This window comes from Harpia harpyja, chromosome W (assembly GCF_026419915.1).
Source record: "Harpia harpyja isolate bHarHar1 chromosome W, bHarHar1 primary haplotype, whole genome shotgun sequence".
NCBI classification, from domain to species: domain Eukaryota; kingdom Metazoa; phylum Chordata; class Aves; order Accipitriformes; family Accipitridae; genus Harpia; species Harpia harpyja.
In genome coordinates, this window is record NC_068968.1 from 35,505,614 (window position 1) to 35,532,976 (window position 27,363).

The window sequence follows — 27,363 nt, forward strand, 5'->3', positions numbered from 1 at the left end:
TTCTGGTGATTGTTTAGTCCACCCCCCCTGCTCAAAGGGTCAACTACAGCAGGTTGCTCAGGGCTGTGTCCAGTTGGGTTTCTAATATCAAGGAGGGAGACTCCACAACCTTTCTGGGCAACTTGGTCCAGTCTTTGACCATCTTCACAGTAATATTTTTTCCTTACATTTAAGTGCAATTTCTTGTATCTTAATTTGTGTCCATTGCTTCTTGTCCTTTCACTTGGGTACCACTGAGAAGAGACTGGCTCCATTTCCTTTATACCCCCCTGTCAGGTATTTAGACACATTGATAAGATTCCTCCTGAGCTTCCTCTTCTTGAGCCTGAGAGCTGGGATTGTTTAGACTCTCTTTGTATGAGAGATGCTCCAATCCCATAATCATCTTTGTGGCCCTTCAGTGGACTTGCTCCAGTATGTCCATGTCTCTCTTGTACTGGGAAGCCCAGAACTGGACATGGTACTCCAGTTGGGGTTTCACCAGTGCTGAGTAGAGTGGAAGGATCACCTCCCTTGACCTGCTGGTGATGTTCTCCCTAATGTAATTCAGGGTTCTGTTGGCCACCTTTGCCACAAGGGCACATTATGGACTCACACTCAACTTGGTGTCCACCAGGACCCCCAGGTCTTTCTCTGCAAAGCTGTTTTCCAGCTAGTCAGCCCCAAGCCTATACTGGTGCATGGTGTTATTCCTCCTTGGGCAGGACTGGGCATTTCCCTTAGCTGAACTTCATGAGATTCCTGTCTGCCCATTTCTCTAGCCTGTCCAGGTCCCTCTGAATGGCGGCACAACTCTGGTGTATCAGCCACTCTTCCCAGTTCTGTATCATCTGCATATTTACTGAGGGTATGCTCTGTCCCATCATTCAGGTTATTAATGAAGATGTTAAACAGGACTGGACCCAATATTGACCCCTGGGGCATACCAATAGTGACTGGCCTCCAACTGGACTTTGTACTGCTGATCACAATGCTCTGAGCCTAGCAGTTCAGGCAGTTTTCAGTCAACCTCGCTGTCCACTCTTCTAGTCTAGGCTTCATTGGTTGGTTTGCGAGGATGGTATGGAAGACAGTGTCAAAGGCCTTGCTAAAGTCAAGATGAACAACATCCTCTGCTCTCTCCTCATCTCCTGTGCCAGTCATCTCATCGTAGAAGGCTATTGGGTGAGTTAAGCATGATTTCACCTTCATGAATCCATGCTGAGTACTCCCAATCACCTTTTTGTCCTTCATATGCTTGGAAATACTTTCCAGGATTAGGTGCTCCATCACCTTTCTCGGGGATTGAGGTGAGGCTGTCCAGGCTGTAGTTCCCCAGATCCTCCTTGCCATTCTTGAAGATGGGAGTGATACTTGCTTTCTTCCAGTCCTTTCTAAGGCCTAGCTGGTCTCCCTGACCCATCCTCTGTCCTTGTAGAACTTACAGCAGAAGAACAAGCATTCCACCTTCAATATTTGGATCTATCACAATCCACAGTTGGCAATAACTGACTCCGCTTATTTTCTGATATAAGTGGTCTGAAACCAGTTTCTAAACAACTAGTATGAATCCACATTGCAATTGACATCCTGGCTAGCACAAGTCAAGTACAGAACAGACAAGTAAAAGTGTAAGGGTATGTGGAAGGAGAGTGTATGCTCCGTTAAGGGTATATGGTCAAGGACATTTTTCAACAAGGGATGATAAGAAAAGGAGGAAGCCATAAACAAGAACATACTGGGACACAAACTTGACTGACAAATGATAAGGGAGGCAGTGATGAGAACCAAACCTGGTCAGTCACACTAATTATGAGGGTATGTGAGAATGTTTATTCCAGCAAGGTTATCTCATTGGGGACCTTGTCAATTGGGAAACTAAGGTAAAAAGGGGGAAAACAGAAACAAAATATGCAGAGACACAGACCTGACAAAACAAACATGGAGACAATGACAAGAAAGAAACCTTGCCAGTCACACAAATTAATGGAATATCAAGAAGAAAATACAGGTGCCACTTCCAGGAAGATCAACCTGGACTTTGCAACTGATAAGATTGTAAAGGGGGGGGAGGAAGAGGATCCTGGACACCAGACTGGAAGAAGTACGGGAATTGATAGAGCTGTACAAATCCATGAAAGAATGTGCAGGGGGAAGGGGGAGCAGGGAGGAACAAAAAGGGGGGGGTAGGCAGAATGGGGTATAAAAAAGTGTAAAACAGGGCCAGTCAGTACGCTTGTCTGGCTGAGCCCTGTGCCTGATCACTGTAGTCAGTCCTATCTTCTTCTATCTACTTATTAAATGTTTTCTTAACTATCTTGCTGCGTAATCTCACTCTATCCTGTGTGTATGTGTACTGCAAGGACTAAGTGCCAGCTACTGGTGAGACCTACATCTGTGTGTGTGTGCTTGGTGGGGCGTGAGTGTCTGCATCTTCCCCAAATCTGGTGCGCGTGTGTACCCCAGGGATCAATACTGGATCCAGTCCTGTCATCCAGACCAGATGACCTCCCGAGGTCCCTTCCAGCCTCAACCATTGTGATTCTTATTTACAAAATTCAGGATAATACAAGAAAATAAATATAAAAAAGATTAAGACTGTTATGTGACCTTTTTTTTTGTATTTAAATATTTACTTAAGGACATTCCTGATTAGGTCTATGCAATCATAACATCAAGTGAAACACACAAAAGACAAGACTGCTTTAGAGTGAACACAGCTGTAATTCACTTGAGGGGTTTGCCGAGTGTCACAAACCATGAGAACACAGCTTAAGTGGCTTATACAATGCTAAGAGCCCAGAAAATGAATTATAGGGCTTCAACTTGCTGGAGAACCAACTACTATTTTTTTAGTTACTTGTACTTAACAAAAATTGAGGCAGGCTACAAGTTAGAATCGATCTGCTTTTCTAGCTTTCTGAAAACTCTTATCAGTGTCTAACAGTTGGAATTTCTAGTCTACTAAAATCAGCGTATTGCAACACAGATGCCATCCTTTTATAAAACTGCTGGTCAGTTGCTGCCAACAAGATCAGTCCTGTTTCTTGGTACTTCTCCCTTCCTCCCAGTGACACCAGTTCCACATGTCTGATAACACAGTAATTTCATTATCTGAGGAGCTAAACCAGCAGAAAACTAACCCTGCAAAAAGTAAATTTCTGCTGATTTGGGTTCCTCAACTGACTTGCTGTAGGGTCAGATGTGTGCCAGCACAAAGGAGGAGGTAGTAACACCCCCTTTAGTGGCAACTGGCCTTTAGACAGGCTTAGCCTATTTGCTTCTTTTACTTAACTTTGAAAGCAGTTTTATAATAAGGGTACCTGGCCATGGTCACTTATCCTATAATAATAAGTATAATGCAATAAAAAACAAGGCTTTTTAAACAACATTTGACTATCATATTTTGATTTCTATCAAAATTTTCCCTGACCTTTCAAAGATAATTGAGTGTGGCATTGCAATGACATCAGCCAGCTCCCTAAGTACTTGTGGGTGCATTCCTGTCAGGGCCCATGGACTTGTGTATGTCTAATTTTTTATGTTTCCCAAACTTGATCCTCCTCTACTGAGGGTAAGTCTTCCTTGCTCTAGAGTTTCCCCCCGGTCTCAGGGGCCTAGGATTCCTAAAGACTGGTCTTAACAGCAAAGGCTGAGGTGAAGGTGGCAATGAGCACCTCAGCCTTTTTTACGTCCCTTTTCACCAGCTCCCTTGACCACATTTTCTTTAGCTTTCCTTTTGCTGCTGTTATAGCTGTAGAAGCCCTTCTTGCTGCCCTTCATGTCCCTTGACAGATTCAACTCTAGATGAGCTTTGGCTTTCCTAACCCCATGCCTGCATGCTCACACAGTGTCTCTGTATTCCTCCTGAGTCACCTGACCCTGCTTCCACCTCCTGTATGCTTCCTTTTTATGTTTGAGTTTAGTCAGGAGCTCCTTGTACATCCATGCAGGCAGTACATTCTGCTGCCTTTGCATGTTTTCCTGCTCATCGGGATGGACCGTTCTTGAGTTCGGAGGAGGTGATCCTTGAATGTCTACTAGCTGCTATATTTTTCAACATAGTGATTTTTGTCTTATAAAACTTCCTTTTGCTCTGTCTCATCTGTCATACAGCTGAATTGCTAGGCCCCTTCTAAGAAGCTTTGACATGATATATAAATTTCTGATCATTTTAAAATGTGATTCCTTTTGTTGGTGATGCTGTAGGATTGTGGGGTGCTAATTAGCCCCTGTGGTGTTCTGCTGTGAATTTTTTTTTTTTAAAGAGAAAAGCATCAGAGGTATCAACATGTCTTATCCTGCAAGAAAGTGGGATCCCAAGGTAGTTAATTTTAATTGTTCAACCCTTGTTCTAATTTGTTCACTTGAATCAGAATAGAGATGTAACTAATAAAACATAACAAAAGGGAGTTTATAAACAGAACCTAGTAAACATTTTTGGTCCTGATAGAACATGTAGGTAAGGGGGGGAATACCCAAATAAGGTCTTGATGCAATTGTGTTTTGCTTGCTTGAAGTATTGGGTCTGTTGGGTAAATGCTGTTTTACTTGCGACAGGAACAAAGTTGGCAGTTCTGTAAACCTGACATTCCTTGTTTGCAAGCAAATGGGGGTAGCAAGCAGTAATGACCATCTTACTCTCCTACTCCATTACATCTTCTCAGTGGGCCTCTTCTCTGCTTTGGTGGGAATCCTGGGAGGGTACATTACATTGTGTTAAGTGATGTTAGGAGCAGGGCCACCTCCTCCAGCTGCTTCAGCTCAGGACTCCCTCCTGTCTAGCTGCTGGAGCCCAGCCCAGGGACCCTGGGTCTCTGCCCAGGCTGAGGGATGAGGTTACCACTTTCCCGTTTGCAGGTTCAACCAGTAGCAAAGCTGAGCATGTATCCTAGAAAAACACACACAGACACAGGACACTGACATGGCTAGTCACACAGACTGCCACAGACAAGGCGCTGCCTTCAACAGCACCTACATACAGGACCCACATAAAACATAAACATAGACAGCCAAGTCCCCTTCCTCCTCTTCAGCTGGTAGAGATAGGAGGTCACTAGTGAAGACCCACACACAACACTGTAGATTGACAAGCACACACACATTCGGGGATCCCTTGAGTAGCAGCGTGGCCCCTCTGCCCACCCGATACCCATGCCTGGATCCCAGGCCCTCTTACCTGCTTCATGGGTCCCCTACTCACCAGCTAGTCCAGCTTGATGCTTGCTAGCAAACATCCATGCACTCACACTCATCCCACAGTGCTCCACATTCGCAAGTCCTCCTGGGCATAGCAGCATGGACCCTTACCTGTCTGATATCCCAGCCTGGACCTAAGCCCCCCCTCCCCCAGTGCTAATTACCAACTAGTCCAGCTTGAAGTTTGCTAGTGAATACATAGAATCACAAAATGGTTGAGGTTGGAAGGGACATCTGGAGGTCATCTGATCCAACCCCCCTGCTCAAGCAGGGCCACCTAGAGCCAGTTGCCCAGGTCCATGTACAGACAGCTTTTTAATATCTCCAAGGAGGGTGACTCCACAACCTCTCTGGGCTACTTATTCCAGTGCTCGGTCACCCTCACAGTAAAAAAGTGTTTCCTGATGTTCACATGGAACCTCCTGTGTTTCACTGTGTGCCCATTGCCTCTTCTCCTGTCACTGGGCACCACTGAAAAGAGCCTGGCTCCGTCCTCTTTGCACCCTCCCTTCAGGTATTTATATACATTGATAAGATCCCTGCTGAGCTTTCTCTAGGCTGAACTGTCCCAGCTCTCTCAGCCTTTCCTGATAGGAGAGATGTTCCAGTCCCTTCATCATCTTCGTGGCCCTTCGCTGGACTTTCTCCAGTATGTCCATTTCTCTCTTGTACTGAGGAGCCCAGAACTGGAAACAGGACTCCACGTGTGGCCTCACCAGTGCTGAGGAGAGGGGAAGGATCACCTCCCTCAACCTGCTGGCAATGCTTTGCCTAATGCAGCCCAGGATGCCATTAGCCTAGTTGGCTGAAACCCTCTGGCATATCAGCCACTCCTCCCAGTTTTGTTTCATCTGCAAACTTGCTGAGGTTACACTCTGACTGTACTGGGTTTGGCTGGGATAGAGTTAATTTTCTTCATAGTAGGTTGTATGGTGCTATGTTTTGGATTTGTGCTGAAAACAGTGTTGATAACACACTGATGTTTTAGTTATTGCTGAACAGTGCTTGCACAGCATCAAGGCCTTTTCTGCTTCTCACACCACCCTACCAGTGAGTAGGATGGGGGTACACAAGAAGTTGGGAGGGGGCACAGCTGGGACAGCTGACCCCAACTGACCATATTCCATACCATGTGACATCATGCTCAGCAATAAAAGCTGGGGGAAGAAGGAGGAAGTGGGGGACATTCAGAGTGATGGCGTTTGTCTTCCCAAGTAACTGTTATGCATGATGGAGCCCTGCTTTCCTCAAAATGGATAAATATCCACCTGCTGATAGGATGTAGTGAATAAATTCCTTATTCGTTTTGTTTGTGCGCGCAGCTTTTGCTTTACCTATTAAATTGTCTTTATCTCAACCTACGAGTTTTCGCACCTTTACCCTTCCAATTCTCTCCCCCATCCCACTGTGGGGGGAGTGAGTGAGCAGCTGTGTGGTGCTTAGCTGCCTACTGAGGTTAAACCACAACAGTCTTTTTTGGTGTCCAACATGTCGCTTGAAGGGTTTGAGATAATGACAGATTTGTTTGGAGTTTGCTAGCTTATTTTATAGCCCATCATCCAGATCATTAATGAAGATGTTAAACAGTATCAGACCCGGTATTGACCCCTGGGGTACACCACTAGTCACTGGCCTCCAACTAGTCTTCATTCCACTGATCACCACCCTCTGGGCCTGTCCCTTCAGCCAGTTTTCAATCCACCTCATTGTCTGCTCATCCAGCCCATACTTCATCACCTTGTCTATGAGGGTCTTATGGGAGACAGTGTCAAAAACCTTATGAAAGTGTACGTAGAACATATCCACTGCTCTCCCTTCATCTACTAAGCCAGTCATTTCATCATAGTCATTTCACCTCCCCTTGGTGAATCCAAACTACTCCTGATCACCTTCTTGTCCTTAATGTGCCTGGAAATGGTTCTCAGAATTAGTTGCTGCATCACTTTCCCAGGGATCATAGGTGAGGCTGACTTGCCTGTAGTTCCCTGGGTCCTCCTTCTTGAAGATATGAGTGATGACATTTACTTTCCTCCAGTCCTCAGGCACCTCTCCCAATTGCCTTGATTGTTCAAAGATTATTGACAGTGGCCTTGCAATGACATCAGCCAGCTCCCTCAGCACTCATGGGTGCATCCCATCAGGGCTTATGGGCTTGTGTACATCCAGTTTGCTTAAGGATTCCCCGACCTGATCCTCTTCCTTGCTCCAGCCTTTCCCTGTGGTCTCTGGGATCTGGGATTCCTGAAGGCTGGTCTTGCTAGTAAAGACTGATGCAAAGAAGGCATTTGGTACCTCAGCCTTTTTCCATGTCCTGTGTCACCATGGTGGAGCAGATATCCACACTGCAGCCCATGGAGGACCCCACGCTGGAGCAGTTGGCTAGTCCCTGAAGGAACTGCATCCCGTGGAGAGCTCATGCTGGAGCAGATTTTCCTGAAGGAATTGCATCCCATGAAGAGGACCCTCGCTGGAGCAGGGGAAAAGTGTGAGGAGGAAGGACAAGCAGAGTGGAACTGTTACTACTGACTGTAACCCCCCATTCCCCATCCCCCCTGCACTGCTGGTGGGGAGGGGTAGAGAAGTTAGGAGTGAAGTTGAGCCTGGGAAAAGGAGGGATGGGGAAAGGTGCTGTTTTAATTTTTTTGTCTTTGTTTCTCACCATCCAAATGGTCTCCAGTATAGTTTTTTTTCCTGGCTATATTCCACTGACCCTAATGACACATGGAAATTCTGTTTTATTTATTTTTTTCTTTTCATTAGAGCTATTCTGTTAATTGAAAAGGAGACAGAAAATAGATGTCTACACCAGTGGACCCTGGCACAATGCTTCATCCTGGTCCTTCCCCAGGGCCAGGTTCTTCACCTGGACCAATTCTAGGACCTAGCCCAGGACCAGGGCCATCTCCTGGCTCAGTACACAGCATGATGGGGCTGAGTTCTGGACCGCCCAGTGTCCCACATCCTATGCCGACAATGGAGTCTACTGATTACCTGCAGGAGAGCATGCACCAACGGCATAAGGTAATTTTGTTTTTAATAAATGAGATTTTTTCCTAGACTTCTCTCCATTGATTAAAAAGCATACTTTTACTACATTTAGACCTGCAAAACAAGCTATTGCACTTCATACATCACATGCAAAACTGCAGCTACACTTTGATTACATCTTTATTACTAAAGATGGTGTACATATCGGATCAAACACAACTTGTTTGTTTTTAATAGACCAGTTTGAACTACAGTGCTAGCAATTATGCAAATCTTAACTTGTAAACTACATGTTTCAGTAGAATAGGCCTCACTAGAGAATAAAATTGAAGTGCTACAAGACTATTCTGGTAGTAATTTTTTTTTAGTTAAACCTACATGTTAGATCTTGTAAGGTTCTTTTTCGACATCTGTTTGCAACTATTTTTTTCCATATTATATTTTTCTGGGGTGACTTTTTTTTTCATGAACATTTATTTTTATTATTATCTCTTAAAAGGCTTAAATATTTGTTTCATCTTCCATGTTGATTTAAAAATTATTGTCAAATTAATTTACGTAGGCTCCATCTCATTAAGGAATTTAAAACTATTTAATTTAAAGCATGTGAATAATCTGACTTGAGTGCTTGTCATGCTTAAATTTATGTGTGTGCTTACACAATTTCTTTTGCTATAAGGAAATATGTCTGAAATTTTCTTTTTTAAGACATTCTCTTACTAATTCTCATCCTTAATTATGAAATAAATTTATGGTAACTTCACTTTTACAGGTGTTTTACCTTCATAAATATGCAATAACTGCTTACAGAAGCAAGATATCATTTCAAAACCTTTTGGTGATTATCATTATTTGGTGATTATCTACTTGCTGGCTAGTTTGGCTTGATAGATGTTAGCAATCACACACTAACATACATACCCACACAATAAGCATGCACTCCAGTCTTTCCAGTTGCTGGTACCACAGACAAACGGACCCCTATGACTTGTGGTTCCCCACTCCAATTGCTGGCACTTAGACCTCCATGCACACACAGAGTTGAGAGCCCTCTCACCCAGGGGGTGAGTTTAATGACAAGACAGGACAGACTGTGCTGATCAAGTGCAGGGCATGGTCAGAAAAATGCGCTCACCAGACCTGTTTACATGCGACCAGCCCCTTTTGTCCCCTTATACCTCTATTTTCGCATGCTTGTTCCTCCCAAAATCACCTAGATCCCTCCCTTTTCCTGCCTTTGGTTCCTCCCCTAAACATCCCATAATAAGTCTTGCATGATTCCAAAATGTTCTTCCTGGCATCCCCTGATGAGTCCCATACCCTAGTAGGCAGTAACCCCCCTCAGTCTGTAGGTGCTTGGGAGAGCTGCTCCCGTTAACTCATCGGGTGGGTTTCACACTGGAGCTGAGGCTCTCCTTGGGACAGCCCTGGGAGGAGTCAGGGCAGGGGCTCTGTCTCTGATTAGGTTATTGGGGTTCCTCTACCTGCCATTGTGTCTGTGCTCCTTTGTGTTTACAGAGATTTGCTTTTAATAGCATAATCTAACATTAAGTTGGCATTAATAAATCATATAGTTCCCATACTTAACAACAATTATGTGAAAATTAAATACTATATATTCAAATAACCAGAAAATCTGTACACAGGAAAATTTACTGTTGATTTATAGAATATAGTTAGGCCAGAAAGAATAAACTAACTTTTTCTCAGTAATTTTTTGAATAAACTTTAGTCCATCAATCACATTGTCAGCAGCATCAGGAAATCTGAACTCAAAATATTTGGAAGCTGGGAGGATAGAAGAGGGAAGCATTGCTACATGTTTGCCCTGATCTTATTCTTCCTGGATATTTACCTCTGGTCCCTTCTGGAAACAGAAGAAAGGGAAAGATGGTCTTGGTCTGAAGTGGTATAGCTGTTCTTATGCACCAACTGGGACATGTATTTTTTAACTATATATATTTATTAACCAGAACAACGGTGTTTTCCATAGATCTTACTTGAGGGACAGAAAGAGAACTGTGCACTCTATGATCTCTCTTCCTATTTGCTGATAACCAGAAGCATAATCCTTTTTTTATTTATAACCATGTGTGGTGGGTTAGCCTTGGCCAGCAGCCAAATGCCCACCTAGCTGCTCACTCACTCCCCCTCCTCAACAGGACAGGGGGAAAAAATAGGATGAAAAAGCTCGTGAGGTGAGATAAAGATAGGGAGATAGCTTACCAATTACTGTCAAGGACAAAACAGACTTGACTTGGGGAAAAATAATTTAATTTATTTATTTATTAAAATAGATTTGGATAGTGAGAAACAAAGACACAAAAAAAAAAAAGCATGGTGTCCTCCATGGGCTGCAGCTACCTGCTCTGGCACCTGAGGCACCTCCTCCCCCTCCTTCTTCTCTGACCTTGGTGTTTGCACTGCTGTTTCTCACTCTTCTCCCCCCCCCCCGCCTGTCCAGCATTTGTCTCATCTCAGGCCTGCAGTGGAACTATTGCTGAGCTGGCTGGAACTGGCTGTGTCAGGCACAGGGCAGCCCCTTACCTCTTCTCCCTCCTCACAGAGGTCACCCCTGCAGTCCTTCCTGCCCCCTCCCACTACCAAAGCCTTGCCACTTAAACCCAATACACCATGTATACCATAAATGATTGCTGGCTGTAGAAAAATTAGTATGATGTCACAAGCAGGATTTTTACTTGAAGTAAAAATATACCAATAAGAAATTGATTCCTTTAATGGAATCTTTGTGTTTGAAGGGAAACAGCATTTGGGACATTCCAGTGTAGCAGCAACTGAAAGGCAAAAGGTTGGGTTAATAATTTGGCCTAAGCCACAGGCTGTACTGTTCTAAGTTGGTCTGCATTACACTGCTTTGTTATATGAAGTCAATACAGTTCATTTGTTTCTGTTTGGACAATTTTCCTCCAGTTTGTAGTACTTGACATTGTCCAAATAGCTCATAAGGAATCAGAAAAAGAAAGCAGCAGGAAGGGGGATAAACGTTCTCATGTTGTGCTCTGCTTTCCAAAAATCTGATTCCAGGGATAGAGAGTCCCATTGTATTTACTTATAATAGGTAGTATGAGAAGTTTATATGCTTCTTTATATACTTGTGTAAATTTTTATTTTATATCCCTTTGATTTTTTTTTTAGTAGAGGTATATATTTTTTTTTTACAGCCTACTGACGGCTTGCATGAAAAAGGAATGGTTGAAGATGTTCATTGTAGCTCTATGAAGAGTATGCGACCTCCTCACCCTGGAATGGGCCCACCTCAGAGTCCAATGGACCAACATAATCAAGGTTTATGCATATTATGCATGCAATATGATTTTGGGGGCCCTTTTGTGCTACAGGAAGTCACAAGTTCCTTGGAACAAGTTTCTTATATTTCCTCTGTGCTCTGTTTGGAGAAGATAAATTGCGATATTGAGGGGAGTAGAGGAATAACTTAATCATCTTGCTTTTTGGAGTGTACATCAACCATGTACTGAAAAAAGCGGGTAATGTAAGGGCTTGGGTAAGGTTATGTCGTGGTTTAACCCCAGCCAGCAACTAAGCACCACGCAGCTGCTTGCTCACTCCTCCCCCCTCCCAGTGGGATGGGGAGGAGAATCAGGAAAAAAAAAGTAAAACTCGTGGGTTGAGATAAGAACGGTTTAATAACTAAAGTAAAATAAAATACAATAATAACAACAACAATAATAAAATACAATAATAATAATAATAATAATGATGATGATGATGATGATGAAAGGGAATATAACAAAAAAGAGAGATAAATTAGACCCAAGAAAAGACAAGTGATGCACAATGCAATTGTTCACCACCTGCTGACCAATGCCCGAGCAGCAATCCACCCCTCCCAGCCAGCTCCCCCCAGTTTATATACTGAGCATGACGTTCTATGGTATGGAATATCCATCCCTTTGGCTAGTTCAGGTCAGCTGTCCTGGCTATGCTTCCTCCTAGCTTCTTGTACACCTGCTTGCTGGCAGAGCATGGGAAATGGAAAAATCCTTAACTTAGGATAAGGGCTACTTAGCAACAACTAAAACATCAGTGTGTTATCAACATTATTCTCACACTAAATCCAAAACACACTGTACCAGCTACTAAGAAGAAATAACTCTATCCCAGCCAAAACCAGGACAATCAGTTTGAATCCTATGATGAAGGAATCACAAGAGAGAAGTGAAACCAGCCTGGAGTGGCCTTATTTAATATCTATCTGCCATGTTTGGTCAAGTACTGTTTGTAGGTTTTACCAAAAAATTGTGCCCAACAACAGAAACAAAATAGAAGCTAATTTCATCATATGTCTTCTTCACATCCTTTAGTTCACAAGGTAAAAGGAAATGTATTCTATAAGCAGCTCAGTATGTTGAAGATTTAACTGACAACACCTACTTATATTAGTTTAGCAGATAAGGTTCTGTATATTGCATAACTAGTTGTATTACAGCAATTCCTAAAGACCCTGACTAGAATTAGGAGCCCTCTTTTACCAGTCCCTGTACAAATCTATTAAGAGATGGTCACTTTTTTTGATGTGTTTTTGTGTTTGTTAGATTGGATAAGACAAATGGTGGGAAGAGAAAACGGGTATAGATTAGCAGAATGCATTTGCTTGAACTGCTGTGTGACTCTGAGCGGGCTGTGACTGGGATCCTGGTCAATACTTGTTCCTGTACCTTGAGCATTGGAAAGTACTGTTTTTCAGTTATACCTTTCACTACCAATTAAGTGAAATAGAACTGATTTCTGAAGATACAAATTATCCATCAGATTAAAGTGTTTTTCTGCTGATTTCAGTGGAATTCAAGCATGCTCATCTGAGAGCAAAATTTTACCCAAGTATGCATTCAGAGACAGGTTTGCTTGTAACAAATGTGTTTCCTAAAATGAACAGAATGTTTACTCTGAAAATGAAAGCTGGTTCAATTTAAACATAATGTGCTAATAATACAGTACAATACTTAGCACTGTGGGTCATGGCTCATGCATGGGACTTCTCTGTGCTACAATAAAACTAATAAGCAGTAATAACAGGTACGACTGTCTATATAATAGACATGTATAGTGCTTGGCTTGCTTCTGCATAGCATTCTAATTTAGAAGAAAAGTAGCACTAAGCAAAATGAATATAACCCATATTAAACGGACAAAAACTTGTTAAGTGATAGCTTATAAAAATAACTAAATAGTGAATCATCAACCAGTTGGGGACATTTCTAGTTGGTCTTGCAGGAATCTGAATATATTTGTCATAAATATATGTCATAAACTCATTGCTGGTAGAATTTGCAGATAACAGTGGTGTAGCAGTAAATAACAAAAGGAACAAGTTGGTTATATATGCTGATCAAGATCATAGAAAGATACCAATGAACTGAAACAAACCAGAAAACCCTCTTGTTTTTTCGTGGAATTTGGAACTAAATAAGTGCAATTATTGTGATACAGCAGTAAAACCCACTCCAATTACAATATTTAAAGTGCTCTGTTCACAGTTGATAAAAGAACTTGAAATGCAAAGATAAGCACTGCAGGGTTTTTAAGGCTCTGGGACTTAATCTCTATACATTTTTAAACACCAAGCAGTATTTGCTGAGCTTTTTACAATAAAGCTATCCAAATTTAGGTTAACATAGAGTTCACCAAGTTACTGCTTCTTCACAGAGAATATTGATATTTACTGTCCCTATTGTTCTTAAACTTAGCTGCACTTTCTTTTCTGATCCTTTCAGCCTTTTAAAGATGAGAAAAATCTATTTGGTCATCTTATCCATCTGTCTGCCAGTAGAAGACTACCTCTCAACAGTATATTTCTCCAGTCCTAATTTTGAATGAATTGCATGCTTGGGGCCTTCATATCTTTCTCTTAGTTGACAGTTTCACAAGAGATGATATTAGCACTGGCCATATTACCAATGAGGAAAATTTTATACTTTGCTTACCTTAAATAAATCTTCTTGTAGCTTCAGTCCTGTCTGAATATATTTCTCACTGTATATTTCTTCTAAGATGTTATGTGCTCTCACTGTGTATTGTGAATACCTCTTCTTTCTAGTGTTGTATACCCTGAGATTCTTTCAAGCAGCTCCCTAAAGATGCCAAAGTCTGCTCTCCTGAAGCCCAGGGTTGTGCTCGAGGTTGGCCAGTGTGTCTTGACTCTTTTTAAAGGTTTTGCACTTAAAGTAGAAAACCTCTATATGGCATCACAAAACTTTAGAGTCTGTGAATGTCACATTTTATAGCTAATGAGAAGTTTGGAAGGTTTTTGTCCTTACCTGAAATAATTAGTTGGTGTTTTATTTTAATCTTTATTTTTGTAAGACCTGTTTTCCTTATTGCCAAGATTCCCAATGTGTATGACTTTGAGGGAGAGAGGAAATGTAATTATTAAATATGTAGAAACCTCAAAACCAGTTCATTTCTAGAAATTCCTCTCTCCATAGCAATGTCATGCACTTAAGGCTTGAATTGTCAAGGTTAAAAACAAGTGCTGTATGTCTCATTTCACCTTTCTGACTTCACTTTTTTGTAGCTCAGACAGATTTAAGATCCAGCATCTCAAAACCCATCACTGATTTAGGACTAAATAACTTTGAAAAGTGTAATGTTGTGGCGGGGAGACAAAGAAATCTTTCTTTGGCAGACAGTTTTGAAAACAGCTTAATTAAAAGTAGCTGCTATTTAAAGGAAATTGTGAGATTTGGAAATGTAACAGTAATGGAAAAATACAATAAATAAGAAACCAAAATTTAAAATCATAAGACAATAGAGCAATTATATGCTTTTTTAATACCATAATATATTCATTTAAAGCAGTGTCTTCCATAAGTGGGATTTTAGCCCCCCCTTTTCTTAATAAAGAAAGAATTATTTTTGAGAGTAGTTAGTAGTCTCAGTCCTGACACCTTTGGTAGACAGAGATTAATAAATGGAATAAACTGTATGATCTGTATGATTATTTATCATGGCTTTTATCACCAGCAATATATGAATATATGTATAAGCAATTTTGATATTAAGCTTTCTATTGAATAACCTCAGTAATTTTAGCTTTTTACCCTTAATGTCTCTTATTCTCCCTTTTCATTCTTTCCTCAACTTTTTCTTTCTATCTTTCCCTTAGGTTCCTTATTTTTTCTTATTTTCAACAGGGTTTTCTTTGCTTGTCTTTTTGCTCTTTAGTTATAAAACTGAATTCTCAGTCTCTTTCTGTCTTATCTGATCTTTTTCCAACTAAAACTTCTTTTTCCATCCTGTCCTTCCATTTCCTTTTCCTATTTTTGAAAAACAAAACAAAACACAACCAACCCCAAATCTTCCATTCTTTTTTCTTTATTCTTTCAGTTATTTTTAATGTGTATTTCACTGTAGGATATTAGTATCCTCAGACCCCACCTTTCATTAACTTTCAGTTCTTTAGCACTCTCATGTCTCAGCTTGTATGAATTCTGAATTTACAGCTACTGGCATCTCACCAGTCAAAATTTGTAGAGGAGTTCCCCTATGCTGCCCTTATTGGAAGAACAGTAAAAGGAAGGAGTAAAATTGCTTCTTACTGTGACCAGTACTAGGTATAGATAAAGTTGGCATAGTTTCAGTTCAGAATGTCAGATCAGCCAAGGAATCACAGGAGTAGATTTGATTCCACAGAACTCAGGGAAGTCTGCATGAACTTTTGAGTTTTGCGACCTATAACTTGGTCAAAGACTGTGAAAGGGTGAGGAGATTGAAGTAGACGGACGCCTGTAAGGTTGAAAGCAGACGACAGATGACCCTTTATTGCTAAAACACACACATACTTATAGTCACATATTCTGCAAAGTCACTGTACACGCGCACAAGCATAAAATATGATTGGTTATATCAACACTGTACACGCGCATAAACATAAGATATAATTGGTTATACTAACTCTGTACACGCGCATAAACATAGGACATAATTGGTTATACCAACTAAAACATGCGAAACTTGTCTCAGTCTAATTGGTCAAGATAAACTGCCGAATTGAGGTTCTTTGTGCCAAGTTCCCTTTATCGTGGAATGCGCACCTGTGTTCTTCTAATTGGCATCTTTCTTTTTTTGTCTTCTTGTTTATTCTGTTCAAGGTCTTCTAAAGGCGTCTGGAATGCTCTTGCGACCGACGTTAGCTAAATATGTGTCCACAAAAGGGAGCTAGGAGATTTGTTGTTTTGTAAGGCTCATCAGACTGATACTGTGGTGGGTTGACCCCAGCCAGCAACTAAGCACCCACCGGCTGCTTTGTCACTCCCCCCCCTCCCCCAGCAGTATGGGGGAGAGAATCAGAAGGCCAAAAGGAAGAAATTACTTGTGGGTTGAGATAAAGACAGTTTAATAAGTGAAGGAAAGAGAAAAAAAAAACACCAAGTGATGCAAAGGCAATCGCTCGCCATCTCCCATAATCAGACTGATGCCCAGCCAGTGTCCGAGCAATGGCTACTTTGGAAAGACTTCCCCATCATTTTTTATTGCTGACCATGATGTTATATGGCATGGAATATCCCTTTGGCCAGTTCAGGTCAGCTGTCCCGGCTGTGTTCCCTCCCAACTTCTTGTGCACCCCCAGCCTACTCCCTGAGGGGGCAGAGTGAGAAACAGAGAAGGACTTTATGCTGTGCAAGCACTGTTCAGCAATAGCCAAAACATTGGTGTGTTATTAACAGTGGTTTAGTCACAAATCCAAAACACAGCACCATACAGGCTGCTATGAAGAAAATTAACTCCATCCCAGACAGCCCCAGTACAGATACAAATGTTATTTTTCTTCTGCAAATCTCTCTTTCACAGCTGGTAGACATCTTTAAAATCTAACTGTAGTGCATCACCTAAAGGATAAGACTTAAGATTTTTTTTTTGTCTTGGATGTGCTTTGGAGTCTTCGATATCTCACTTAAAAAGCATACCCATACCATCTATTTTCATGGATGTGTTATGAAGCTCAGGGAAATATTTGTGAAGTGTAATTAAAATACAAACCTAAACCCACCAAAAAGCAAGGATTGTAATAAGATGAGTTCTGTTCCCTTCAGAGTTGTGCTCACCCTGTGTGGTGGGTTAACCTTGGCTGGTCTCCACGTGCCCACCCAGCTGCTCTCTCACATCCCCTCCTCAGCAAGATGGGGAGAAAATAAGATGAAAAAAACTCACGGGTCGACATGAGGACAGGGAGATCGCTCACCAGTTACCATCATAGGCAAAACCAACTCAACTTGGGGAAGACTAATTTAATTTATTTCCAATTAAAAATAGAGTAGGATAGTGAGAAACAAAAACAAAGCTAAAAACACCTTCCCCCCACCCCTCCCTTCTTCCCAGGCTCTTCTACCTCCTCCTCCACCGCTGATTTGCACAGGGGGGATGGGGAATGGGAGTTGCAGTCAGTTCATAAAGCTTTTTCTCTGCCGCTCCTTCCTTCTCATGCTCTTCCCCTGCTCCAGTGTGGGGTCCCTCCCACAGGATACAGTCCTTCACAAACTTCTTCAATGTGGGTCCTTCCCACAGGCTGCATGCAGTTCTTCATGAACTGCTCCAGCATGGGTCCTTTCCACGGGGTGCAGTCCTTCAGGAACGGGTTGCTCCAACATGAGTCCCCCACAGGCCACAGTTCCTGCCAGAAAACCTGCTCCTGTGTGGGCTCCTCTCCACGGGCTGCAGTTTCTGCCAGGAGCCTGCTCCAGCACAGGCTCTCCATGGGGTCACAGCCTCCTTCAGGACACATCTACCTGCTCCGGTGTGGGGTCCTCCGCGGGCTGCAGGGTGGATATCTGCTCCACCATGGACCTCCATGGGCTGCAGGGGGACAGCCTGCCTCACCATGGTCTTCCCCACGGGCTGCAGGGGAATCTCTGCTCCGGTGCCTGGAGCACCTCCTCCCCCTCCTTCTTCCCTGACCTTGGTGTCTGCGTAGTTGTTTCTCTCACTCCTCTCTCTCACAGCTGCTGCATAGTGGTTTTTACCCTTTCTTAAATATGTTATCACAGAGGCACCACCACCTTTGCTGATTGGCTCAGCTTTGGCCAGCAGCGGGTCTGTTTTGTAGCCGGCTAGAACTGGCTCTGTCTGACATGAGGGCAGCCCTATGTCTCTTCTCACAGAGGCCACCCCTGCAGCCCCCCCTCCCCACTACCAAAACCATGCCATGTAAACCCAATATACCCTGTTAGATCTTTTATAGGATTTAATGTTCATCAGCTTCTTCAGAAGATAGTTTTTGTGTTCAAAGTTGATACTCTGGGTTTTCCAGCACCTGGATGGTAAAAGGTAGTGAATGTTGTGTCTCAGACTAAAAACTTTAATCCACATAAGCTTGAGGAACTATATAAAAATATGAATTAGATACTGTCTGGTTTTATATTTGTATGTTGGAGAGTATTAGGAAAAAGGTTATGTATCATTGAATAGGTGCTTTGATGTATGCACATCAAAATAAATATATACATATATAAATATAATGCTGTTTTTATAAGCTGTAAAATAGGCAAACATCTTTGAAAATATTCTATAATGAAATATTCATTCAACATACAGGTGAACCAGTGTCCTATCATGCCATTTGATTGCTGTATTTCACATGCAATTTAGTTTTAGTTTGTTTTACCCCAAATGTGAGGGGAGTTAATTGTTTGAATAATAGCTCTTGTAGCCTTCTTGCTATCTCAGGGAATTTCAGATCATACTTCTGTTCTTGTAGAAAATAGTACAGCTCTACTAATGTGAGAGAGGATTTTTTATATTTCAGATACTGTTTAAGGTAAAGAAACTTCAGTGGAGTTTAGACTTGATTAACCTGGAAAATAAGGTTTTGAACTTCTTATCTGTTCCAGGCTATATGTCTCCACACCCATCTCCACTGGGAGCACCAGAACATGTGCCCAGTCCAATGTCTGGACAAGGTCCAACTCCACCCCAGATGACTCCAAGTCAGCCAGGACCCATGATACCAGGAGACCCACAAGTTATGAGTCAACCCAACAGAGGTTCTTCCCCTTTCAGTCCTGTACAGCTACATCAGCTCCGAGCTCAGATTCTAGCATACAAAATGTTAGCTAGAGGTCAGTCTTTACCAGAAAACCTCCAACTTGCTGTTCAAGGAAAGAGGACCCTGCCCGGCATTCAGCAGCAACAGGTTCCTGCTGCCTATAGCAGGCAATCAAGTAAGTGAATGTAGGCACCATGTCATTGGCAAGATACTTCTTTAAGTTCTACCCGTGGAAAATAGAAATTGTTGGTGTGCAGGCATATAATTTGGAACCATTTGCAGACTTCTATATGAACAATGACCTATGGTTTTAAGTTGGAATAAGTGCATAAAGCACATTATTAATAGGATACTAATTATTTTTAAAAATAGAGATAAAAGTAATTTATATACTATCTGTCCTGATTATGCCTGCCATTTTTGCAAATGTTTGTCACAATTTGCCAGTTACATTTTACTGCTCTTAGAATGCATTTTCACTCCCCTGTTGCCATGCAGAAAAATAGATATAAAATCTGGAAGTTGACTGATTATGCAGATCATGAAAACTGAAACTATATCCAGTATGTTGTCAAGTGCATAACATAGGGAAAAGAGTTTCTCATAATAATAATAGATGTTATAATGCAGTACGCAAACTTATTTCGGTCTTAAACAGCTGTGTTACTTTAAACAGCTTGCACCTGTTATGTTTTCTGAACAAGTCCAATCCTAAGATCAATTTAATGGGGAGGGAGGGAAAGGAGGGGAGTTTTCTGTTGTTGAAGTTTGGTTTTGTTTGTAAGTTCATTAATTTGTATGATGATTGTCTTTCACTTTTTCCCTCCTCCACAATCTCAAGAAAATAAAGAAATGGTTTATCTAGCCATGTGGACATTATACAGATCCCACTGTGATATCTTAACAGTATTATGTGCATATTTTTTGACTCTTCATTACTTTCAAATTCAGACCTTTTAGGACCTTTTCCCATGGGAAAAAAAAATATCCAGTTTACTTAAAGGCAGTTTTAAATATCTTTTATGTATTTCTTTTGTCTTTTCAGTTTTGTACATTTTTTAACCAAGGGCTATGAAAATGTGATCCTTATTTTTAAAAATTAATCTCCTCCTGCTGTTTATTACTCACTTGAAATAATAATCCTATGTTTGTGATATCATAATATACACCATACAAATGATTTTGGGCACAAAATTAGCTTCAACAGATTAAAAAATATGCTGATTATTTTAAAGAGTTAATGATTTCTGTAAACTGTTATTTAGCTTTAGAAGCTGAGGGTAAAGATGATCCTATTTTCTTAAAAAATAATTTGAATAACTGGTCACTTCATTTCAACGCATGTGGTTTTGTCATCAAGTATTTTAAAAGATGTGATTTTAATATACCTCATTACATTAATTTTTTGCACAGTGGAATCCACTTAAATCTGTATTTAATGCACAAAGCTTATTTGCATAAATAGACTAGCATATTGGAATGCAGAGGGATTTTTTAATGTGTAGTAATGTTTTATATTTTAATAATTTTCTTTCTGTTAAATTATAGGTATTGGGTCACATGCAATGAGTGGTCCTACAGCTGGCCCAGGACCAGCTCCAGGAGTACCTGGACATATAGCTGCCATGACCCCTAAACCTTGGACAGAAGGTAGAAGGGAGTATAGTAGTAATTTTATATCATGCATACAGTTAAGGTTAAGCCATGTGGGTAGGGACTGGGGAAAAGAGGCAGGAAAAAGAATGGGGAAATAAAAAGGCATAAAGAAGAAATGGTGTGACCTTTACTTTGCCTAGCACTTAAATATCAAGGAGTGTTTTACCACTTATTCAAAGGTGAATGAGTTGACCAGATGAAATTATTGCAGCTGTTAGGCAGCCTGAACATGAAGCACCCTCTACAATCAGAATTAAATATATAAGCTTGTTCCTTTTCCAGAGATTGATGCAGATGGTTGAATGCCAGATGGTCAGGATGCTGGATCTGAAATGAAATTGATTACAAGACTACAGGCATATTGTGTAGTTGTATTTTTTAGCAATAAACTATTATGTTTCCTCAAACAATCAAGTGATATCTTTATTGTTGCAGATGTCTGTTCTCAATGACTATCTCACATCTGTGTGCATGAGTGACTTCCTGGCTTGTTAGAGTACTGAAACCTGTGCTGTCATTGGCAGGTGCTATATTAATGTTAACTGATGAGTTAGTTAACTTTCAAAATAGTTAGAATGCTATAACATAAAAGAGTAATCAGATACTAAGTATTTCAGATGATACATAAATATAATTAATTGGGAGTTGGGAGCAAAATGGAAGCTATTTATATTTGCCAGCTATATTTAAGTACTATTGCTGAAATTTTAATATGGCTTACTGGTTCTCACAGGGAGTTGTAAAAGCAGGCCCACTCATGCTTCTAGTCAAATTGTGACTGTGGATGCATCCTTGCAAGCAGTATAAGGACAATGAACATGTGAAGAGGCAGAATTTGGTCCTGCACTTATATGAAACTAGTTCTAGAGGACTCTTACTAATGCTAGATTTACTTAAAAAAAGTGTGAATTAAAAAAAAAACCAACATGCACTTTTATTACAAAGCTGGTGAGGGGCCTGGAGCATAAGTCTTATGAGGAGCGGCTGAGGGAACTGGGGTTGTTTAGCCTGGAGAAAAGGAGGCTGAGGGGAGACCTTTTTGCTCTCTACAACTACCTGAAAGGGGGTTGTAGTGAGGTTGTAGTGAAGTGGGTACTGGTCTCTCCTATCAAGTAACTAGTGATAGGATGAGAGGAAATGGCCTCAAGTTGTGCCAGGGGAGGTTTAGGTTGGATATTAGGAAAAATTTCTTTACTGAAAGGGCTGCCAGGCATTGGAACAGGCTGCCCAGGGAAGTGGTGGTGTCACCATCCCTGGAGGTATTCAAAAAGCGTGTAGACAAAGCACTTCAGGATATGGTTTAGTGGTCATGGTGGTGTTGGGTTGACGGTTGGACTCGATGATCTTAAAGGTCTTTTCCAACCTAAACAATTCTATGATTCTATGATTATTTTTGATCGCTTTCTGCAATGTCCATTTGAGTTTGTTTCTCTATAGGGAGGGAAACCTAGTATTTTTCCTGATAAATTTGAATGTTTGTCTTAGCTTCATGTTTTGACCTAAAAAATCATCTTGGATTTTTTACTACATTCCATATTTCATGTTATCATGTTTCTTATGTTCTAGGCCAAGCCCCAGATATGAATGTTCCCAATACACCACAAAAGCTCTCTGTACCACCTCCTAGTGGGAGGCCTTCTCCTGCCCCCGCTGCTTCCCAGCCTTCTGCAACCATGCCTGGGTCCTCTGTACCACAGCCCACACCTGGACAGCCTTCACCAATTGTGCAGCTGCAGCAAAAACAGAATCGTATCAGCCCTATCCAGAAACCACAAGGACTGGATCCAATTGAAATACTCCAGGAACGTGAATATAGGTAAAAGCTGAATAACAAGATTTAAATGCATATGCTTATTTTTTATTTTCTCAGTGGGTACTCTTGCAATCATCCCCTGTATTGTAGTGATTGTAGTTTAAATTGAGTTTCCATAGAGGGACCATGTCAAATATAAGTACAGAGGCATCAAACTGTAAAGCATGATTTAATTTCAGCCCAAGTTCTGAATTAGCAAAGCATATTGGTAGTATCATTGCAAACCAGCTTAACTTTAAAATGGACTCAAGTACTTGGCTGGATTAGTGTGATATTTGGAAAGCTGCAAATAATAATAGCTATGAAATTAAAATCCTTGGAATCCACATGGAAACTATTTTAGCACAGAAAGTATTCAGAACCATAAACAAAAGGAAATTAGAAGGAAAAAAATGGCAATGAAAAGACTGAAGAATAAGTGGCCAAAGCAAAAACTAATTTTGTATAATGATAAATAGGTTGTCTGGACTACCAAAGAATAGAGTATTAAGGAGGTGAAAGTGAAGATGAAAAATAGGATACCAGGAAGTATGGTCCATAAATGTTGAGTTAGACTCCTAAGTAAGTACCCTAATTAAAAAGTGATGAGTACCCAGTAATATTCCTAGTAACACAGAGAGGATCTAATCTCTTATGATTTTCTGTGGTTAGAAAGAAACTGTTCCTTCCCCTTACTGAGACTATTATACAATTCCCCTTGAGGACTCGGGGAGGAGAAAGGCTGACTTGTATCTAAAGTATGTTCCTGGTCACTGTCAGTGAAAGGAAGCAGACTCCACATAGTGTATTTGCTTGATTTGAAATGATAATGCCTCTTCTTGTTACTAAAACAATGAGGGTATAGGGGGAAAGTAGACAAAAGATGGTAATCTCACTGAAAACAGGATTAAATGAAAACTTGCTTCACGAATGTATTCTACCTTTTCAGATACAGGAGGGAGGGTAAGTGGCATGAACTTTTATAGGATATCAAGCGTCTCAGGAAGGATATGGTGCGATATCCAGAAACCAGGCCTTGATCCAGCAAAACACTTGTGGTTTTGACATAAGAGCATGCTTAAGTGCTTTTCTGACTTATAGTTGTGGTCATTCTGTCAGTCTCATAATTTTCACCTTAGCATGGAATGGCTGTAGCTATTTTGGTGTGTACAGTCATAATCTAACAGCTTTTTCAGAAAACATGTAGGATGTACCATAATACAGTTTCACTGCTGCTCTGAATGAGGGATCATAGTATTAACCTGAGCCAGCAATCATTTGGCCGGTATTGCATAAACTCATTTGTAACTGCTTCTGCCCTTCCAGCCCTGCTCCACTGCTGCGCTGTTTGTGCCAAATTTTATGACTTGAGGATATGCATAAATGGAGGAGGAAGGGGAGTGAGGGACAGCAGAAAATAACTGAGGTAGATTTACTCAACTATGTAGAAATTGGTTGCAGTCACAGCATATCCATTAGGTTCTAAATAGCCTGATCTGGGCAGGCTAAATAAGATGGAAGTTTGAGAGGGATTCTGGAATAGTAGAATTGTTTTTGTAATGGCTGGCTAGTAATTCAAGTTTTTTAAATATTGTTGTTGGGAATTTGTTTTGTTTTGTATACCAAGGTGCTTAGAACTTGTATAGGTCTTTTCATTATTTAAACCTAAATAAGTAACACCAAACTAAAGCTGTGAAAACAGCTTTTATGCTTTGGGTGGTAATAGACTTAGCTTTAGTACAAGTAGAGTTAACATACCAGTATGAAGTATTCACGCCTTAGTAAAATGGGAATAGAAGAAAGTTAATATAAGCATTTCCATCCTGAAAACCCAGTGAAGTTAGCAATATCTTTGAAAAACGATTACTGGATAGTAAACAAGAGAGCTCATTTATTTAATAAGACAAAGCATTTTACTATGAAATAATTTTTTTAATTAAAAAAGGTGAATTACTCACATCTTCAAAAAAAGATACAAGATGCTTCAACAAATCCCATAATTCAAATATCCAGAAAAAAAGTTAAAATTTTGGCATATTGCCTCACTGTGGAGAAGCCTCTACTTTAAATCTGATGCCACAGTCTGTGGTCTTGAGCATGGTGTTTCTGAACTAAAGTTGTGAAGTCTGCTGTGTCACATCCACTTACTGCTAATTTATCTGCTATATAAGTCATTTGATGAGGTATCTGGCCATTCCTCTTTCTGCATATGCACCCCCTGTTGTGGTTTAACCCCAGCCAGCAACTAAGCACCATGCAGCTGCTCACTCACTTCCCTCCCACCCAGTGGGATGGGGGAGAGAATCGGGGAAAAAAAGGTAAAACTTGTTGGTTGAGATAAGAACAGTTTAATAGGACAAAAAGGAAGAAAATAATAATGACAATAATAACAATAATAAAATGACAATAATAATAATAAAAGGACTGGAATATACAAAACAAGTGATGCACAATGCAATTGCTCACCACTCGCTGACCAATGCCCAGTTAGTTCCCGAGCAGCGATCCCCCCCAGGCCAACTCCCCCCAGTTTATATACTAGACATGATGTCACATGGTATGGAATATCCCTTTGGCCACTTTGGGTCAGCTGTCCTGGCTGTGTCCCCTCCCAACTTCTTGTGCCCCTCCAGCCTTCTTGCTGGCTGGGCTTGAAAAGCTGAAAAATCCTTGACTTGAGACTAAACACTACTTAGCAACAACTGAAAACATCAGTGTGTTATCAACATTCTTCTCATACTAGATCCAAAACATAGCACTATACGAGCTACTAGGAAGAAAATTAACTCTATCCCAGGCGAAACCAGGACAGTATCCATATCCACCCCTTATTCTATACCATTGACGTCATGCTCAGGTCCCATACTTTCCTATACATCCTAATTAATCACAATTGCCTGTCCTGTCCCTTGATATATATATATACATACAGATATCATTCCCTTAGTCTATGGGCCATCCCTACAAAATGTCCGTTGAGTTCATTTAATCCATGACTTCGGGCTCCATCTGTCATAACAGCCTTTCTGGGCAGGAGGGATGGTGCGAAGTCTGCTCAGTTGGCAGAGCAGGATTGGGCTTTGGTGCAGTGCGGCGGATGGGTGACACTGAGTGCAGCAGGAGGATGGTGTATGGTGTTGGACTGTTGCATGCTGGAGTCAGTTCTGGTCCCATCACTACTGCGCTTCGCTCAGTTTTATCACAGTTCATTCTTGCTTGATCTAAGTGATTCTTACTATAGTACTATGGATATAGCATATAACAATTATAGTAAGGATAACATACAGTAGCAGGGTTATATAGCAATTATCATCATACAATTTAATTCATTGGCTATTCTCACCTACAATCAAATCCCCTTGAGGCACACATCGGACTTCCCCATCCTTTTGCATCACCCACCAAGTGCACCCAGGTCCTTGAGCAAAAGCAATCCCATGAATGGGTTTGACTTTGCCTGAGGCAGGAATAACCCAGACTGTCTTCCCTAACATATTTTTGATGTGCACTACAGGGACTTCATCCCCTTGTACAGTACTTAAAAGTTCTGACTGGGCAGGGCCACCTCGATTGGCAGATCCTCTGGTGTTGACTAACCAGGTGGCTTTTGCTAAATGTGTATCCCAATGTTTGAAAGTTCCACCCCCCATTGCTCTCAATGTAGTCTTTAACAGGCCATTGTATCGTTCAATTTTCCCAGAGGCTGGTGCATGATAGGGGATGTGATACACCCACTCAATGCCATGCTCTTTGGCCCAGGTGTCCATGAGGCTGTTTCGGAAATGAGTCCCGTTGTCTGACTCAATTCTTTCTGGGGTGCCATGTTGCCACAAGACCTGCTTTTCAAGGCCCAGGATAGTGTTCTGGGCGGTGGCATGGGGCACAGGATATGTTTCCAGCCATCTGGTGGTTGCTTCCACCCTTGTAAGCACATGGCACTTGCCTTGGAGGGTTTGTGGGAGTGTGATATAGTCAATCTGCCAGGCTTCCCCATATTTATATTTCAGGCATCGCCCTCCATACCACAGGGGCTTTAACCGCTTGGCTTGCTTAATTGCAGCACATGTTTCACATTCATGGATGACCTGTGCGAGAGTGTCCATGGTCAAGTCCACCCCTCGATCACGAGCCCATCTATATGTTGCATCTCTTCCCTGATGGCCTGAGGTGTCATGGGCCCACAGAGCTATACATAGCTCACCCTTATGTTGCCAGTCCAGGTCCACCTGAGCCACTTCAATCTTGGCAGCCTGATCCACCTGTTGGTTGTTTTGATGTTCTTCAGTGGCCCAACTCTTGGGTATGTGAGCATCTACATGATGTACTTTTACAACCAGATTCTCTAGCCAGGACGCTGTATCTTGCTGCAGTGCAGCAGCCCAAATGGGTTTACCTCTGCGCTGCCATTTGCTCTGCTTCCATTGCTGTAACCACCCCCACAGGGCATTTGCCACCATCCATGAGTCAGTATAGAGATAGAGCACTGGTCACTTCTCTCTTTCAGCAATGTCTAACGCTAGCTGGATGGCTCTCACTTCTGCAAACTGACTCGATTCACCTTCTCCTTCAGCGGTTTCTGCAACTTGTCGTATAGGATTCTATACAGCAGCCTTCCACCTCTGATGCTTTCCCACAATGTGACAGGACCCATCAGTGAACAGGGCATATTGCCTCTCATTTTCTGGCAGTTTATTATACAGCGGGGCCTCTTCAGCACGTGTCACCTCCT

General features: G+C 41.4%; 1 protein-coding gene across 3 annotated transcripts in view; it reads left to right on the top strand.

The window, feature by feature from the left end:
* LOC128136234 (probable global transcription activator SNF2L2) overlaps nucleotides 1-27,363 on the top strand; it is a 249,047-nt gene that overhangs the window by 11,806 nt on the left and 209,878 nt on the right. For 2 of the 3 annotated variants that reach the window (XM_052775473.1, XM_052775476.1), the window contains exons 3-7: nucleotides 7,939-8,199; nucleotides 11,349-11,472; nucleotides 19,032-19,361; nucleotides 20,735-20,836; nucleotides 22,409-22,658. In XM_052775473.1, coding sequence (XP_052631433.1) covers nucleotides 7,975-8,199; nucleotides 11,349-11,472; nucleotides 19,032-19,361; nucleotides 20,735-20,836; nucleotides 22,409-22,658 — 1,031 coding nt within the window. In that variant the 5' untranslated portion in view covers nucleotides 7,939-7,974. The remainder of the gene's footprint in view (nucleotides 1-7,938; nucleotides 8,200-11,348; nucleotides 11,473-19,031; nucleotides 19,362-20,734; nucleotides 20,837-22,408; nucleotides 22,659-27,363) is intronic. The other variant, XM_052775474.1, reaches the window with a different exon arrangement.